The sequence below is a fragment of the Orcinus orca genome, chromosome X (assembly GCF_937001465.1).
Source record: "Orcinus orca chromosome X, mOrcOrc1.1, whole genome shotgun sequence".
NCBI lineage: Eukaryota > Metazoa > Chordata > Mammalia > Artiodactyla > Delphinidae > Orcinus > Orcinus orca.
Window position 1 is genome coordinate 89,420,489 of NC_064580.1, and position 18,881 is coordinate 89,439,369.

Below are 18,881 nucleotides of genomic sequence, written 5' to 3' on the forward strand. Positions count from 1 at the left end.
GAGTCTCAGTAACAACCACATCTTCTCAGAAGTTTATGAGCCCTTCCAGGCTCTGCTGGAGAAGGTCTCAAGCACCCTGCAACATCTGGTGATAAACAATTGTATGATAACTGATTCTACTCTCTCTGCCGTCATCCCAGCCCTGAGCCACTGTACTCAGCTCCATGTCCTTAGCTTTGCCTTCAATCCCATTACAATGCCTGTGCTCAAGAGCCTTCTGCAGCACTTGACTTCCTTGATGAAGCTGAAGTATGTGATTTATCCTGTCCCTGTCCATTGCTACGAGGAATGGATTTTTCATGACCGTTTGGACCGACAGAAACTTGCTGAAGTTCAGGCTCAGTTGGAGGCGATGCTGCACGGGGCACAGAGGAATGACATGAAATGGGTCAGTTGTTCAGAGTGATTTCCACAGCACAGGGAAGTGTTTCAACACGATGTGTGGCCATGAAAGTGTTCACTTTTTTTTTTTTTTGCCTGAAACCCAAGTTTGTAGAGACACATATATAAAGTTCTACTGTTCTAGGAAACTGGGGTTAGGAACACTGGATATGTAAACTGATCTCTATAAAAGAGGAACTTTAAAAAGGAAATAGAGGAATTTGAAATGTCCGCTGGATCTCTTGCCCACTGCCCTCTACATTTTCTGGTTACTATCCACAGTGTTGGGTATGTGACATAAGCTGACCCAGTCATGGTACATCATTTCCTTATCCACACTGATTGGTTCACTTATCCATTTATGGGCACTTGACACAAGTCAGATCAATTGAAACTCTTCCTAGAGGTGGTAGTTGTTGAATAATTTTACCCTCTAGGGACCTGCAAACTTCCTGTGTTTCTGATTTCCTCAGGTGGCTTATGGGAAACCGTATGCAACTAAAAGGAAACAAACAAACAAATGTCAACTACCTACTGGTATCTTCATCAGCATATTGCTACCTGATTTCCCAGGTCTCAGACCCCTGGCTCAGTTATTCCTTATTCCACACACATTCACCAAGTATCTGTTATGATTTAGGTACTTTTCCAGGTGCTAAGAAAGATAAAGTCCCTGATCTCACTCAGAGTGTAGACATTCCTATGATTTATCAGTTTCTCTACTCTTTCTTGGAATACTTGGGAAATTATTTATTCCCCCATAACACAGTATTTTTCTCACTTTTTCCCCTCACATAGTCTGCTCAAATGATATTGGTCTTTTTGTGCTGTTGGGTAGCTGCTCAGGCCTCAGGTCATGGCTTAAATGTTACCTCCTCAGATAGGTTTTCTCTTACTTCCCCATTTAAGCAGATTTATTCTGCTGCTGCTTTTGCTTAAGGTACCATGCATATTTCCTTCATGGTACACATTGTTGCATATATATTTGCTCCCTCTGCCCCTCCACTAGAGTTGCACTGCTCAGTATGGTGCCCACTAAACATATGTGGCTTCTGAACTCTAGAAATTTGGCTAATCTCAAATGTGATGTACCCTAGGTGTTGAATGTTCTCTGTGTATCCAAGAATTAGTAAGAAACAAAGGATGTAGAATAACTAATTGATAATTTACGTGTATTGTTTACATGATGAAATGATAACATACTCCATATCAAAGACAGTAAAGATAAAAGAATGTAAATTAAATTCTTTATATACTTACCTGTTAGAATGATAGCATTGTATTTCAAAGACTTAGTAAGAAAAATGTTATAATAATTACGTGTTTATATGTTTACATATCAACATGATAAAACATTGCATTCCAAAGACTAATTGAGAGAAAATAAAGTTAATTAATAGGTTGTTCCTACTGTTTATATATTGAAATGGTAACATAGAAAATGTCAATGATAACAGAAAAGAATGGAAAAAATAATTAGTATTTTGTGTATAGTGTTTCCTTGTTGAAATGAAAACAGATTGCATTTTCATTGTTGAAACGAAAACAGATTGTAGTTTAAAGACTTAGTAAGAAAGAAGAATGTAAAAGTAATGAATGTTGTTTACATTGTTTCCTTGTTGAAATGATAGCACACACATTTTAAAGACTCAGTAAAAAATTTTTTACAATTATTTTTCTTATTGCTTACATGTTGAAGTGATAAACTACATTTCAAAAACAGAAAATAATGTAAAACTTAATAATTAATAAAAATAGTTAATAACTTGTTGTTACCTCCATTTTCCTACTGCATTTCTGACTTAGAAAGATAAACATGTTAAATGAATTGTATATGTTGTTGCTTTGTTGAAATGATAACACATGGCATTTCAAAGACATCATAAAATAAGAATGCAACAAGGCCACCGATACCCTGACACCAAAGCCAGACAAAGACACTACAGAAAAAGGAAATGAGAGGGCAATATCTTTGATTAATACAAATGAAAAGGTCCTGGACAAAATATTAGCAAAGCAAATCCAACAATATATCAAAAGGACCATACACCATAAATCACGTAGGATTTATTCCAGGGTCACAAGAAAGATTCAACATTTGCAAATCAATCAGTGTGAGACACCACATCAACAAAATGAAAGATAAAAATCACATGATTATCTCAATAGACACAGGAAACTCTTTTGACACAATTGAACATCCATTCATGACAACAACTCTCAACAAAGTGTGTATAGAGGGAACATGTCTCAACATGATAAGGGCATTTACGACAAACCCACAGCCAACATCATAGTGAATGGCGAAAAGCTGAAAGACTTTCCACTAAATTCAGGAACAAGGTAAGGATGCCCACTCTCACCACTTATATTTAACATAGTATTGGAAGTCCTAACCACAGCAATCAGACAAAAAAAGAAATAAAAGGTACCCACACTGGAAGGGACAAGGTAAAACCGTTACTCTTTGCAGATGACATGATAATTTGTATAGAAAGTTCTAAAGCCCACCCAAAAACTATTAGAACTAATGAATGAATTAAGCAAACTTTCAGTATCCAAGATTAACATACAGAAATCTGTTGCATTTCTATACACTAATAATGAAATATCACAAAATGAAAGTTTTCCTTTTTCATCTTTATTGGAGTATAATTGCTTTACAATGGTGTGTTACTTTCTGCTTTCTAACAAAGTGAATCCGTTATACATATACATATGTTCCCATATCTCTTCCCTCTTGCGTCTCCCTCCCTCCCACCCTCCCTATCCCACCCTTCTAGGTGGTCACCAGGCACCGAGCTGATCTCCCTGTGCTATGCGGCTGCTTCCCACCAGCTATCTATTTTACGTTTGGTAGTGTATATATGTCCATGCCACTCTCTCGCTTTGTCACAGCTTACCCTTCCCCCTCCCCATATCCTCAAGTCTAAACTCAGTTTAAAATCGCATTGAAAAGAATAAAACACCTAAGAGTAAACCTAACCAGGGAGGTGAAAGCCCTATCTGAAAACTATGAAACACTGATGCAGGAAACTGCAATGGGTTCTGGTTAATGTGTACACACACACACACACACACACACACACACACACACACACACACACACACACACACTGGTTTCATGTTTTTAGCTTTTTGGTCACTAAAGAACAGGAATGCTCATGAGTGTTCATGTATGTCAGAAGAGTTGCCAATGGAATCCGATTCATAGTTGATTTTATAGAACGTTATAATTTTTGCTTCTGTAAATGGTATATTCCGAATGAAAACGGTACTTTCTATTTGTTACAATTATTTTGTGTATATTAGTCTTATACTCAACAAACTTATTAATCTCTATCATTAATCTTAGTTTCCTTAATCTGTCATCTCTATTAAAATTTAATTTTTATTGGCGCATAGTTGCTTTACAATATTGTGTTAATTTCTGCTCAACAGCAAAGTGAATCAGCCATATATATATATATATATATATATATATATATATATACACACACATACATATATCCCCTCTCTTGTGGATGTCTTTCCTATTTGGGTCACCACAGAGCATTGAGTAGAGTTCCCTGAGCTATACAGTAGGTTCTCATTCGTTATCTATTTTATATATAGTAGTGTATATATGTCAATCCCAATCTCCCATTTCAACCCACCCCCCCCTTCCCACCCTGGTATCCATATGACTGTCCTCTACATCCGTGTCTCTATTTCTGCTTTGCAAATAAGTTCATCTGTATCATTTTTCTAGATTCCACATATAAGGTATATATTATGATATTTGTTTTTCTCTTTCTGAATTACTTCACTCTGCATGACAGTCTCTAGGTCCATCCACGTCTGTGCAAATGGCACAATTTCATTCCTTTTTATGTCTGAGTAATGTTCTATTGTATATGCGTACCACACCTTCTTTATCCATTCTTCTGTTGATGGACATTTAGGTTGCTTCCATGTCCTGGCTATTGTAAATAGTGCTACAATGAACATTGGGGCGCATGTACTTTTTGAATTATGGTTTTCTCAGGGTATATGCCCAGGTGTGGTGTTGCTGGGTCATATGGTAGTTCTGTTTTCAATTTTTTAAGGAACCTCCATACTTTTCTCCATAGTGGCTGTATCAATTTTCATTCCCACCAACAGTGTAAGAGGGTTCCCTTTTCAAGGAGAGAATTGTAAAGTTTGTGAGAGAAATGCCACTTGTCATATACAAGGGAACAGCATAAGGCTATCAGATTTCTGAAAAGAAACCTTGCAGTCCAGGAAAGAGTGGGATTATATATTTAAAGTGCTAAAAGAAAACAACCGACAACCAAGAATACTCTATTCAGAAAAGCCGTCCTTCAGAAATGAAAGATAGATGATGACATTCCCAGACAAGCAAAAGCTGAGGGAGTTATTCACCACTCGACCTGCCTTACAAAAATGCTAAAGGGAGTTCTTTGAGTGAAAACAAAAAATTAACAACGTGAAAACCTACGAAAGCATATAACTCATACGTAAAAGTAAGCATATAGTCAAATTCAGAACACTCCAACATTGTAATGGTGGTGGATAAAACACTTTTAACTTTAGTATAAAAACAGAAAGACAAAAGTATTAAAAATAAATACAGTTGCACTAATTCATTAGTGCTCACAATATAAAAGATACAAACTGGGACATCAATAACATAAAATGAGGTGGGAAGAGGTAAAAGTGTAGCGATTTTGCATATGATCAAAGTTAAGTTGTTATCATCTTAAAGCAGACTGACGTAACTAGAGATGTTTTATGTAAGCATGGTGCTAACCACCATGGTTAATTAATTTTAGGTTTTTTTTTTTGGTAAGTCTTTGAAATGCAGTGCATTATCTCAATATGTAAGCAATATGAACATATTATTAAATAATTTTGTATCCTTTCTCTTCTTTTAATTGGAATATGGTTGATTTACAATACTATATTAGTTTTAGGTGTACAGCAGAGTGATCCAGCATTTTTTCAGATTATACTCCACTACAAGTTATTATCAGATAATGCCTATAATTCCCTGTGCTATACAGTATATCATTGTTGCTTTCCCATTTTATACATAATAGTTGTATCTCTTAATCCCATGCCCCTAATTTGATTTGTCCCTCCTACCTTCCCTCTCCCTTTTGGTAACCAAAAATTTGTTTTCTATATCTGTGAGTCTGTTTCCATTGTGCATATGCATTCACTTGTATTGTTTTTTAGATTCCACATACAAGTGGTATCATACAGTATTTGTCTTTCTATATCTGACATTTCACTAAGCATAATATTGTCTAGGTCCATCCATGTTGCAGCAAAGAGCAGAATGTCATTCTTTTTGTGGCTGAGTAATATTCCATTGTGTGTGTATATATGCCATATTTTTCTCTCAGTTCATCTGTTGATGGGCACTTGGGTTGCTTCCATATCTTTGTTATTGTAAATAGTGTTGCTATGAACCTTTCAAATCAATGCTTTTGTTATTTTTCTGTAAATGTATCCAGGAGTGGAATTGCTGGATCATATGGTAGTTTTATTTTTAGTTTTTAAGGGAGCTCCATATTGTTTTCCATAGTGGCTGCACCAATTTACATTCCCACCAACAGCATACAAAGATTCCCTTTTCTCCACATCCTCTCCAATATGTTATTTGTAGACTTTTTGATGATTGCCATTCTGACAGGTGCGAGGTGATATGTCATTGTTGTTGTGATTTGCATTTCTCTAAATATTAGCGATGCTGAGCATCTTTTCATGTGCCTGTTAACCATGTGTACATCTTCTTTGGAAAAATGTCTATTCAGGTCTTCTGCCCATTTATCATTGGGTTGTTTGTTGTTTTGACATTGAGTTCTATGAGCTGTTTATATATTTTGGATATTAACCCCTTGTTGGTCACATCATTTGCAAATATTTTTTCCCAATCCTTGGGTTTTCTTTTCATTTTTGTTGATGGTTTCCTTTCCTGTGCAAATGCTTTTAAGTTTAATTAGGTCTCGTTAGATTATTTTTGTTTTTATTCCTTTTGCTTTAGGAGATTTATCCAAAGGAATATTGGTATGATTTTTATCAAAGAGTGTTCTGCTTATGTTCTCTTCTAGGAGTTTTATGTTTTGAGGTCTTTCATTTAGGTGTTTAAACCATTTTATTTTTGTGTATGGTGTGAGGGAATGTTCTAATCTTTGTTTTACATGTAGATGACCAGTTTTCCCAACACCACTGATTGAAGAAACTGCCTTTTCTCCATTGTATATTCTTGCCTCCTTTTCTGTAGATTAATTGACCATACGTGCATGGGTTTATTTCTGGACTGTCTATTCTATTCCATTGATCGATGTGTCTGTTTTTGCGCCAGGCCCATGCTGTTTTGATTAGCTTTGTTTCATAGTCCGAAGTCTGGGAGGGTTATACCTCCAGCTTCATTCCTTTTTTTTCTCAAGATTGCTTTGGCAATTTGGGGTCTTTTGTGGTTCCATATGAATTTTTGGATTCTTGGTTCTAGTTCTGTGAAAAATGGCATGGGTATATGATAGTGATTGCATTAAATCTGTAGATTACTTTGGGAAGTATGGACATTTTAACAATATTAATTCTTCCAATCCCACAGCATGGGATATCTTTCCATTTCTTTGTTCATCTTCAGTTTCCTGCATCAGTGTTTCATAGTTTTCAGATAGGGCTTTCACGTCCCTGGTTAGGTTTACTCTTAGGTGTTTTATTCTTTTCAATGTGATTTTAAACTGAGTTTAGACTTGAGGATATGAGGAGGGGGAAGGGTAAGCTGTGACAAAGCGAGAGAGTGGCATGGACATATATACACTACCAAACGTAAAATAGATAGCTGGTGGGAAGCAGCCGCATAGCACAGGGAGATCAGCTCGGTGCCTGGTGACCACCTAGAAGGGTGGGATAGGGAGGGTGGGAGGGAGGGAGACGCAAGAGGGAAGAGATATGGGAACATATGTATATGTATAACGGATTCACTTTGTTAGAAAGCAGAAAGTAACACACCATTGTAAAGCAATTATACTCCAATAAAGATGAAAAAGGAAAACTTTCATTTTGTGATATTTCATTATTAGTGTATAGAAATGCAACAGATTTCTGTATGTTAATCTTGGATACTGAAAGTTTGCTTAATTCATTCATTAGTTCTAATAGTTTTTGGGTGGGCTTTAGAACTTTCTATACAAAGTATCATGTCATCCGCAAAGAGTAACGGTTTTACCTTGTCCCTTCCAGTGTGGGTACCTTTTATTTCTTTTTTTGTCTGATTGCTGTGGTTAGGACTTCCAATACTATGTTAAATATAAGTAGTGAGAGTGGGCATCCTTACCTTGTTCCTGAATTTAGTGGAAAGTCTTTCAGCTTTTCGCCATTCACTATGATGTTGGCTGTGGGTTTGTCGTAAATGCCCTTATCATGTTGAGACATGTTCCCTCTATACACACTTTGTTGAGAGTTGTTGTCATGAATGGATGTTCAATTGTGTCAAAAGAGTTTCCTGTGTCTATTGAGATAATCATGTGATTTTTATCTTTCATTTTGTTGATGTGGTGTCTCACACTGATTGATTTGCAAATGTTGAATCTTCCTTGTGACCCTGGAATAAATCCTACGTGATTTATGGTGTATGGTCCTTTTGATATATTGTTGGATTTGTTTTGCTAATATTTTGTCCAGGACCTTTTCATTTGTATTAATCAAAGATATTGCCCTCTCATTTCCTTTTTCTGTAGTGTCTTTGTCTGGCTTTGGTGTCAGGGTATCGGTGGCCTTGTTGCATTCTTATTTTATGATGTCTTTGAAATGCCATGTGTTATCATTTCAACAAAGCAACAACATATACAATTCATTTAACATGTTTATCTTTCTAAGACAGAAATGCAGTAGCAAAATGGAGGTAACAACAAGTTATTAACTATTTTTATTAATTATTAATTAAGTTTTACATTATTTTCTCTGTTTTTGAAATGCAGTTTATCACTTCAACATGTAAGCAATACAAAAAAAATATTGTCATATTTTTAAAATAATATGCCACTTGAATCTCAAAGAATAGGATAGTGTCTTAGCTTGTGGTTCTTCTCTCCACATTGCCCCTACAGCTCTTCCTGTACCATCCGAGGCAACGAGAGAGGAGGGAGATGCCACAGTGAAGGCCACATGCATACTACAGTTTCAAGGCTTTAAAAATTAGTAGACAGTGAGAATTGAAGTGGTCCTAGCTTGGCTCTTGTTATCCACTCATTGTAATTAATATTTTGCCACACCCCCCCCCCAAATAATTCTAACTATAGTCTTTGAAAATATTGTGAGATGGGTTTTTACGTAAACAGCCACATTGTTTTCTTGTTACGATATCACACTGCCATCTACTGCTGGTGGGTATGTTCCCATATGATGTAAATGAGTTACCTTTGCCAGTTTTCTTTAGAATAAAAGCAGGCTTTGAGGACTAAGTTCTATCAATGAACTTTGCATTTCCATAACATCACCAGATGATTTTTAATTATCTACTTCATGTAGCCTCTTTGGGTCCAATGATAATCTAAAATGTACATGATGCTCTACCTTTTTTTCCCCCACAAAATCTGGAAAAACATGGCATATACTGTGCTCTCTAAAAACTGACAGGCACTTGCAATAGTTGATTATCACTGGATTCTGAAATTCTAATTTAGTCTAGTGTATCTGTTTTTATATGGGATACTTTGATGCAGTTCAAAGTCTCCCAAATGGGGAGTGGGATCAAGATGGTGGAGGAGGAGTATGTGGAGCTCACCTCTCCCCACAAACACATCAAAAATACCCCTACATATGAGGCAATTCTCACAGAAAACCAACTGGAAACTGGCAGAAGATCTCCTACACAACCAAAGCTGCAAGGAATGTCTCTACGTATCCAGGAAGGACAGAAAAAAATTTTAAAGGCATGAGGACGGTCCTGGCACCCCTGGGAGAGATATGTAAAGGAGGAAAGATACACATAGGCAGACAGTTGCCCTGAGGAGCCCCCTTGCCTGCTGGAATAGCCGTTGGGATAGTTGGAGGGGCTGCAAAAGCCTAAAATCTACTCACAAGGAGTCCATGCGTGCTGGCTTGCTAACAATCAGGGCAGAGAGAGACCGGCTCTGGCGGCTGTTGCCTTGCTGCACTTCCCAACCCAAAGCACACACAAGGTGGCGGGGCCTCAGATGCACACAGCAGCTGAGCATTGAATCTTAGGTACACAGGTCCGGGGAGAGGACTTGATCTAGATGTGTGGAGACAGCCCGGAGGGCCTGGGGTACGGTCTGGGCCAAACCAAGGAGCCCATGGTGAGCCCGCACATAGTGGGGGCAGGTCCTCCCACAGTGCCCATTGTCAGTGTGCACACAGTGGGGGCAGGTCTGGCTGTGGTGGACTTTGCCAGCACATGCACCAGATGGCACCATGGAAAGGCACAGCAGCTGGGCACTGCATCTTGGTTGGACGGGCTCTTGGCAGGAGTATGCAGCCGTTCATTTCACGGTGGGAGTACACTTGCTCCGCTCACACTACACCATAGCTTGGAGCCAGATCTGGAGCTGACAGGTCCTGGGAGAGGTCTGCCACAGAGGCAGCCCAGGTTCCAGGCAGCGGCACAACCACCTCAATTCCTGCAGCCACAGGGCCCCGGCCGCCAGCACCAGCCTACTCCACACCACAGCCCAGCACTAGGTCTGGGATGAAAACACAACAGAGAAAGGGATGCAACCTTGGGCTGCGTCTGGGCAGGACCATAGATGCCTGCACGGGAGGCACATAGGTTTGTGGTGACCACACGGACCTCATTAGCTTCAGTGGTCACCTCCTTTGCATCAGGGCATGTGCTCAGGGGCAATGGAACCTGACTGAACCTGACCCTCAGGGCTTCTACTCCAACAGCTGGGAAGCAGACCCCAGCCCCAACAGGGCTGTGACACCCATCGAGCAAAGAGGAGGCCCCAGCCAACAACCAGTGCAGGCTCTGGTCAACACAACTTCAAACACACCCCCTATCAAGGGAACAAGGGCCAGCACACTTTAAGGAAATACGTGGCAAGCACCCACACCAAAACCAGCCCTTGCACCAAAAATATTGGACTCATACCGTCTACACAGGGATCCTCCAACCTCAAAACACCCCTTCAAGAACACAGTAGATTCATGCTTCTCCTAAATTCAGAGAGAAAGAAAGTTGAGTGGAATGAAAAACAGAGGAACTCTTCCCAACAAAAAGAACAAGAGAAATCCCCTGAAGGAACAAATAATGAAAGAGACCTCACCAGTCTACTAGTCCCCAGGTTCAGAAAGGAGGTAAAAAAAAGGCTACAGAAATTAAGAAAGATTATTGATAGAAATGCAGATCCCTGCAACAAGGAACTAGAAACTATAAAGAGAAATCAATCAAAACTAGACAACTCAATTGCCGAGATAAAAAACAAACTAAAAGCAATAAATAGCAGACTAACCAAAGCAGAAGAATAAATAAGTGATCTGGAAGATAGAATAATGGAAATCACCAAATCAGAACAGCAGACAGAAAGACAAATTTTAAAAAATGAAGAAAACATATGAGATCTATAGGATAATATAAAGCATGTGTAATATGCATAATCATATGCATAATGTGCACAGTCATATGCATAATAGGGGTACCAGAAGAAGAGGAGAGAGCAAAGGGGATAGAAAATGTATTTGAAGAAATTATGGCTGAAAACTTCCCAAACCTAAGGAAGAAAACTGATATCCAGGTACAGGAAGCACAGAGGGACCCACACAAGAAGAACCCAAATAGAGTGACACCAAGACGTAGCATAATTAAAATGGCCAAAGTGAAAGATATAGAGAACTACAAAGTCAACTGGAAAACAAGGTTTAAAATGGCAGTAAGTACATACTTATCAATAATTACTTTAAATATCAGTGGACTAAATGCTCCCATCAAAAGACAGAGTGGCTGAATGGATAAAAAAAAAAAACAAGAATGTACAATATGCTGCCTATAAGAGACTCACTTCAGGGCACAAGACACAGACAGATTGAAAGTGAGCAGATGGAAAGCTATTTCATGCAAATGGAAACAACAAGAAAGTGGGCTTAGCAATACAGATATCAGACAAAATAGACTTAAAACAAAGTCCATAAAGACAAAGAAGGACATTATATAATGATAAAGGGATCAATAAAGAAGAGGATATTACACTAGTTGGCATATATACAGCCCATATAGGAGCACCTAAATATATAAAACAAACAGTTACAAACATAAAGGGAGAAATTAACAGGAATACTATGATACTAGGAGACTTTAACACCTCACTGACATTAATGGACACATCTTCCAGACAGAAAATCAACACAGCAAGAGAGGCCATAAATGACACAGTAGACCACTTGGACTTAATTTATATCTACAGGACACTACATCACCCCCATAAACAGAATACACATTCTTTTCAAGCATTCAAGGAACGATCTCTAGGAGAGGCCACATACTAGGTCAAAAAACAAACCTCAACACAATTAAGAGGATGGAAATGACTTCAAGCATCTTTTATAACCACAGTGTTATGAAACTAGAAATCAACCACAGAAAGACAAATGGGAAAACAACGAATACATGGAGACTGCACAACATGCTACCAAAAAACCAGTGGGTCAATGATGAAATCAAAGAAGAAATCAGGAAATACCTCAAAACAAATGACAATGAAAACACAACCATCCAAAATCTATGTGATGCAGCAAAAGCAGTTCTCATAGGGAAGTACATAGCGATTCAGGCCTTCCTCAAGGAACAAGAAAAATCTCACATAAACAGAAAGAGAAAAAGAATTAGAAAAGGAAGAATAAAAAAATTCCCAAAGTCACTTCTTTGGGAAAGATCAGAGGAAAGAAATAAAATAGAGATAAAAATAGAAAAGATCAATAAAACCAAGGACTAGATTTTTGAAAAGACAAAGAATATCGACAAACTTCTAGCCAGGCTCACCAAGAAAATAAGAGAAAGGGCCCAAATAAACAAACTAAGAAATGAAACAGAAGCAACAACCAATACCACAACAAACCAAAAAAAAGCCACAAAAACCAAAACACATAAGAGAATACTATGAACAGTGATATGCCAACAAATTAGGCAACCAAGAAGAAATGAACAAGTGTCTAGAAATATACAGCCTGCCAAATTTGAGTCAAGAAGAAACAGATAATTTGAACAGATCAATCACCAGAAGTGAAATAGAATCTGTAATTAAAACAAAACAAAAACTCTCTGCAAACAAAAGTCCAGTACCAGACAGCTTCACCAGTGAATTCTACCAAACATATATAGAACTTATACCTATACTTCTCAAACTCTTCCAAAAGATTGAAGAGGAGGGAACAGTCCCAAATTAATTCCATGAAGGCACCATCACCCTGATACCAAAAGCAGACAAAGACACTACCAAAAGAGATAATTACAGACCAAAATTTGTGAAGAATATAGATGCAAAAATCCTCAACCTCATATTAGCAAACCAAATCCAATGCTACATTAAAAAGGATCATACACCGTGATCCAGTTGGATTCATTCCAGTTGCTCTGATAGCCTTATGGAAGTTCCCTTGTATGTTATTTGTTGCTTTTCCCTTGCTGCTTTTTATATTCTCTCTTTATCTTTAAATTTTGCCATTTTAACTACAGTGTGTCTTGGTATGGTCTCCTTTGGCTTGACCCTGTTTGGGACTCTCTGTGCTTACTAAACCTGGATATCTCTGTCCTTTCCCAGGTTAGGGATGTTTTCAGCTATCATGTCTTCAAATATGTTTGCTGCCCCTTTCACTTTCTCTTTCTCTTCTCCTTCTCAGACCCCTATAATGCAAATGTTAGTACACTTGCTGTTGTCCCAGAGGTCTCTTAAACTGTCCTATTTCTTTTTCTCTTTTTTTCTTTTTTCTATTCTGCTTCAGTTATATCTACTACTCAGTCTTCCAGCTTGCTCGTCCATTCCTCTGCATCATTTCATTTACTGTTGATTCCATGTAGTGTATTTTTCATTTCAGTTATTGTATTCTTCTCTGTGTGGTTCTTCTTCATATTTTCTAAATCTTTGTTAAAAACTTCTCACTCTGAAAAAAAAAAAAACTTCTCACTCTGTTCATCCAATCTTCTCCTGAGTTCTTTGAACATCTTTATGATCATTACCCTGAACTCTTTATCAGGTAGATCGCCTATCTCCTCTTCACTTTGTTCTTCTTCTGGGGTTTTATCGTGTTCCTTTGTTTGGAATAGATTCCTCTGTTGCCTCATTTTGTCCAATTTGCTGTTTTATTTCTCTGTGTCTGGTAGGTTGGCTCCATTTCTGAACCATAGAGAAGTGGCTTTTTGTAGGAGACGTCCTGTGTGACCCAGCCGAGCTCTCCCCTCTGGTCACAAAGCTATATGCTCTAAGGGTGCCCCCTGTTAGGGCTGCATGTGTCCTTCTGCTGTGACCAGCACACTACTGTGGGTGGTGTGGTAGGTGTGGCTGGCCCCTGGTCCAGTGGGTTGCCAGGCCCTGCCTTGTGCAGAGGCTGGTGGCCACTGGCGAGTGAGGCTGGGTCATGAGGCTGCTGGCTGCAGTGCCCCAGGAAGTCCCGGGATTAGCGCTGGCCCACTGGTGGGTGGTGCTAGGCTCTGCAGTGGGTGGTGGTGGGGCTAGAGGTCCTGTATCTAGTGTCAGCCTGCTGGTGGGCAGAGCCAGTTCCACATGGCTGGCTGCCGGGTTTGGGGGTGTCCAAAAGCTGGTGTTGGCTCACTGTTGAGTGGGGCTGGATCCCAGGGCAGCTGGCTGAGGGGTGTATTGGAACTGGTGTTGGCCTGCTGGTGGGTGGGGCTGTGGCCCAGGGAGTCCTGGAGCTAGTGCTGGCTTGCTGGTGGGCAGAGCCAGGTCCCTGGGTCTCTGGCTGCAGGGCCTTGGATTCCTGAAGCTAGTGCCGGTTTGCTGGTGTGTGCGGCCAGTTCCTGACATGGCTGGGTATAGGGTCGGGGGTGTCCTAAAGATGGCATCATCTCACTGGTGAGTGAGGCCAGATCCAGGAGCAGCTTGTTGAGGGGCCCAATGTGTCCCAGAGCTGGTGCCAGACTGTTGGTGTATGGGCTGGGTCCTGGTATGCCAGGCGGCAGGGCTGTGGTGGTTCCTGGGCTAGTGTTCCCAGAGGAATATTCCTTTTTGCATATTTACAAATATGTACATTAACAGAAGATGTTCTTTAATTTTATTACATTTTCATGAGGCTGGATTTCTTCTAAAAGCTTGAAGCTTTTAAAGATATTCCATATTGAAATTTAATGGTGCTCTTTAAAGAAAATTGTTGCTGATCATAAATGTTGACAATTTTCTTGCTTCTCACCTTTCATACCTTTATGAACTCTGTGTTGTATGTGTACAGAATGGCAATACTTGATGAAATTGTAACTATAAAGAATCCATTCCCTTCTAGTCAAACTATCCTGACACAATAATATCAAAGTACGATAGTAAAGAAAAAGCTTTGCCAAAAATTTGAGAAAGAAAAAGAGATTTAAGTACGCTACCATGGATGCCTTTGTGGTCCTTCCTAAACTTACTGCAGGGGTGAGAGCTCTAGTGCTCTGTAGCTACCCATTCACTAATTCAATGTAGGTATTTCCTGAATAGAAGTATTTGTTACCTGGAAAGACATAGTAGTTGAAAACCATTTGAGCTTGAGTACTGTGGGTATTATGCTCATACTGATAATTGTGCTTTCAAATGGTGCCTGAAGGTGAATATTTTTGTTTACCTACGCAATATACATTCCTCATCTTCCTAAGTGGTCTCAAATTTTCATTAGTGCATTTCCTCCCTCACACAGTCACATGTTTGAGGGAAATTTGCCTGCTAGTTCCAAGAGTGAGACCAGAGTTACTCTAGATCTCATGCAATAATCCTATGTCCCTAGCCACAGTCATTGGTTCAAGATTGGGCCTGAGTCTTTATATCTTTGAGCCACTAGATCAACTAACCTAAAGTCTCCTCTACCTCTGGGCTCTCAGTTATATAAGCCAGTATCTTTCCTTATCGTATACACAAAAGTGGATTTTACTTTCTGTTACTTGTAGCTTTGTTACTTACTGCTATATATGTTTTTGAAGATATGTTATCGGGTGAATGTACGTTCAGAATTTGTAATCTTCTCAACACATTTTCTTTTATGGTTTGATAGTAGCCTTCTTGGTTGCAATTGCTTGATGTCTATTTTGCCTGATAGTAATACAAATTAACCATCTTTCTTTCAGTTTTACTGACCATTGGTATTTTTTACCATCACTTTATTTTCATCCTTTCTGACAGTCTACTCTACCTGCTTCATGAACTACTGAAACACGTTCATAATGCCTGCATTAGACTGTTCAGACTGCCACAACAAAAATACCACAGACTAAGAGGCTTAACAACAGAAATTTGTTTCTCACAGTGCTGGAGGCTGGAAGTACAAGATCAAGGTGTGAGCAGGGGTGATTTCTTCTAAGGCCTCTCTCCTTGGCTTGAAGATGGCCATCTTCTTGCTGCTTTTTCACATGGTTGTCCCTGTTTGTATACACACTTCTGCTGTCTCTCTGTGTGTCCTAAACCCCTCTTCTTATAAGCACACCAGTCAGATGGGATTAACGTATCCCCTAACAGCCTTAAATTCACTTAATCACCTTTTAAAGGCCCTATCTCCAAATCCAGTCACATTCTGAGGCACTGGTAATTAGGGCTTCAGGATATGAATTTTGGGAGAACACAGTTCAGTCAATAACAGAACCTAATGTTAAGATGACGTTACCATAGAAAACAAGAGAGCAGAGGCAGGAGCAATGATGCGGAGCAGGCAGGAGGATGATATGTTAGGCTTTCATTTTCCTATAGCTTCTGCAGTTCCTAAATTTCTCGAATGGCCAATGAATCCCAGGCATTTGACTGAGAAATTTGCATTGCTACTACCTCAGCCTGGACCTAAAGGATGGGAACTAGTATTCCACACTTGTTAGTAGCTCACAGCTTAAAATCTAACACTTGCCTATTATCAATAGATCTGCTATTTTCTTCCAAGATACTTGACCCTTCTTAACCTCAGCTTCTTAATTAGATACAGAGACAAAATAATTAGTCATACAACTCCAACTGTGAGAATTAAATGAAATTGAGATCTACTTCTGCACATAATCAGGGCTGATTGCTGGGTGGAAAGTTTGGAAAGCTGTTTCCTCAGCCATTTATGCACAGAATGTTCAGGCTTATTCTATTCTAACAGCTCTATGTTCTAGGTCATGCCACAGCATTGTCAATGAGACATGCAGAAGGGGAAGAGTTGAGTCTGTGCACTGGGGTTAGACCTTTTGGGGGCCCAATTATCTCACCAAATACCTCCCTTACTATTTAGCAACCAGAGCCACTATTTCGACTCCTAATCTTCAGGAAGACAGAGACATTGTCTGAATTTTTTCATGGTCCTATCTTCCCTTCTTAGCACTAAGCTTGACATGCACTAGGTGCATGAATGGATGAATAAGTGGATGAATGATAGTTATATTCCACACATATATCTTTCTTCTCTGACAGTTAGTAGCCCCTGGCAGCCCAGGTTCGATCCCCGGTTGGGGATCTAAGATCCTGCAAGCCACGCAGCACAGCTAAAAAAAAAAAACAAAAAACATGGATGCATTATGTTGAACACAAATTATAGCTCAGTGAAGTTGGTTTTTAATATGTCTTTGTATCCCTTCCAGAATCTAGAGCTGAGTCATGCTCATATGTGGAATCAACCTGTATTTTCAGATTGAACTGTACAGTTTGGCTTTTTCTGTGTTTGCTTGCATGCTTGTATTTTTTGTTTGTTTGTTTGTTTTGGGTTTTTTTTTTTTGCCACAGCCAAGAATATTCTCAGGATCTCCTGACTTATACATCCAACCACATGCTCCCCACCCAGATTTTTCATAGGCTCCACAAACGACATGGTCAAAACTGAACGGTCAGTTTCCTGGCATTGCACCGAAGCTGGTCTTCCATTCATTTCCTCATCGAAGAAAACCACCCTAACCCAGCTGCAAAAATCCAAATTCCAAGAGACACACTTAATTCCTCAATATCCCTTACCACAAACGTGGACTTCATCAACAAGTTCAGTACTTCCAAGATACATCTCATCTCAAACCCCATATCTCGCCTTCCATTGCTACGACTGTGGTCTACGAGACTGTAACCTCTCACTGTCATGTGTGTAGTAGCCTCCTAATCTTGTCTCTTGATCGTACAGTTGCTCTATTTCAGTCTGTCCTCCAAGGAACATTTAGAATGAGCTTTAATAAGGTAGATTATAATAATAATTCCCTTCCTTTCAGAAAGAATCCAATGGCTCCATCATAATAAGAACAAAACCCAGAGTCCTTCCCATGGCCCACAGGACCTTCTGTTATTGGGCCCCTCCTACCATTCTCACATCATTTTCTAACACTGTCCTCCCAATACACACTGGCATACAAGCTGTTCCCTAAAACTGCCAAGCTTGCCCATATCTTAGGGCCTTTCGTCTTGCTCTTCTATCTGCCTCAAGCACTCAGCTCCTATATCTTCCCACTGCTGACTGTGTACTTCTTGTTATTTGAATATTAAATCTAAGTTACGTCTTCTGAAAATCCTTCCTTGCCTTCCCCACCCTAGTCATTCTCTGTCACATTTTCCCATATTATTTTCTTAATGGCTCTCAAATCTTGAGTGTATCAACCCCTGTAGAATGTGAGCTCCATGAGAACCATGACCCTGTCTGTCAGGTTCTCTGATTTATCTCCAGTGCCTATCACAGTGCCTCACATATCACTGGTAACCAATAAATACTTGTTGAATGAATGACTGAGTGAGTGAATGACGTAGATTAAGCATGCTAAGTTGTGAGGACTCAGGCATAGTCTGGGACATGGGATTTGGGAGGATGGGAGAGTGAGCTCAGGTGTCTCTGAAGCAGCAGTTTTGTTTGAACCCATGAAAACTGTGGTTGGAAAACTGGGTAGAAAGAACATGATAATTGAGGTAGTGCTTCTAGCTGCCTTGGGTATGAAAGTGTAGCATATGTTCTATACCTATTCTCTTTCTTTATTAATAAAAGAATCCCAAATTTATTTGGGACAGTAATGTTTCCAGTAAAAGACCACATTTATAGCCTCCTTTGCAGCCAAGAATGGTCACATGACCAACTTCTACCTAATGAGGTGATGGCAGAAGTGTTGTATAGTAGTTCCAGGAAGGTAGCTAAAAGGGAGATGAATGTCTCAGACCATGGTGTTTCTCATACCATCTGTTGTGGACTGAACTGTGTCCTACCCAAATTCATATGTTGAAGCTTTAACCCCCAGTACCTCAGAATGTGACTGTGTTTGAAGATAGGGCCTTTAAGGGGTGATTAAATTAAAATGAGGCCATTAGGGTAGACACTAATACAATATGATTGGTTTCTTTATAAGAGGAGTTTAGGAC

The 18,881-nt window shown here is 39.4% G+C and overlaps 1 protein-coding gene across 1 annotated transcript in view; it reads left to right on the forward strand.

Annotated features, from left to right (window-relative positions):
- Positions 1 to 2,626: 2,626 nt before the first annotated feature.
- Positions 2,627 to 18,881, forward strand: part of LOC105747724 (melanoma antigen preferentially expressed in tumors-like) — a 44,583-nt gene continuing 28,328 nt past the window's right edge. Inside the window, exon 1 of the mRNA XM_049704521.1 lies at positions 2,627 to 2,724. Within this exon, the coding sequence (XP_049560478.1) occupies positions 2,627 to 2,724 (98 nt within the window). The remainder of the gene's footprint in view (positions 2,725 to 18,881) is intronic.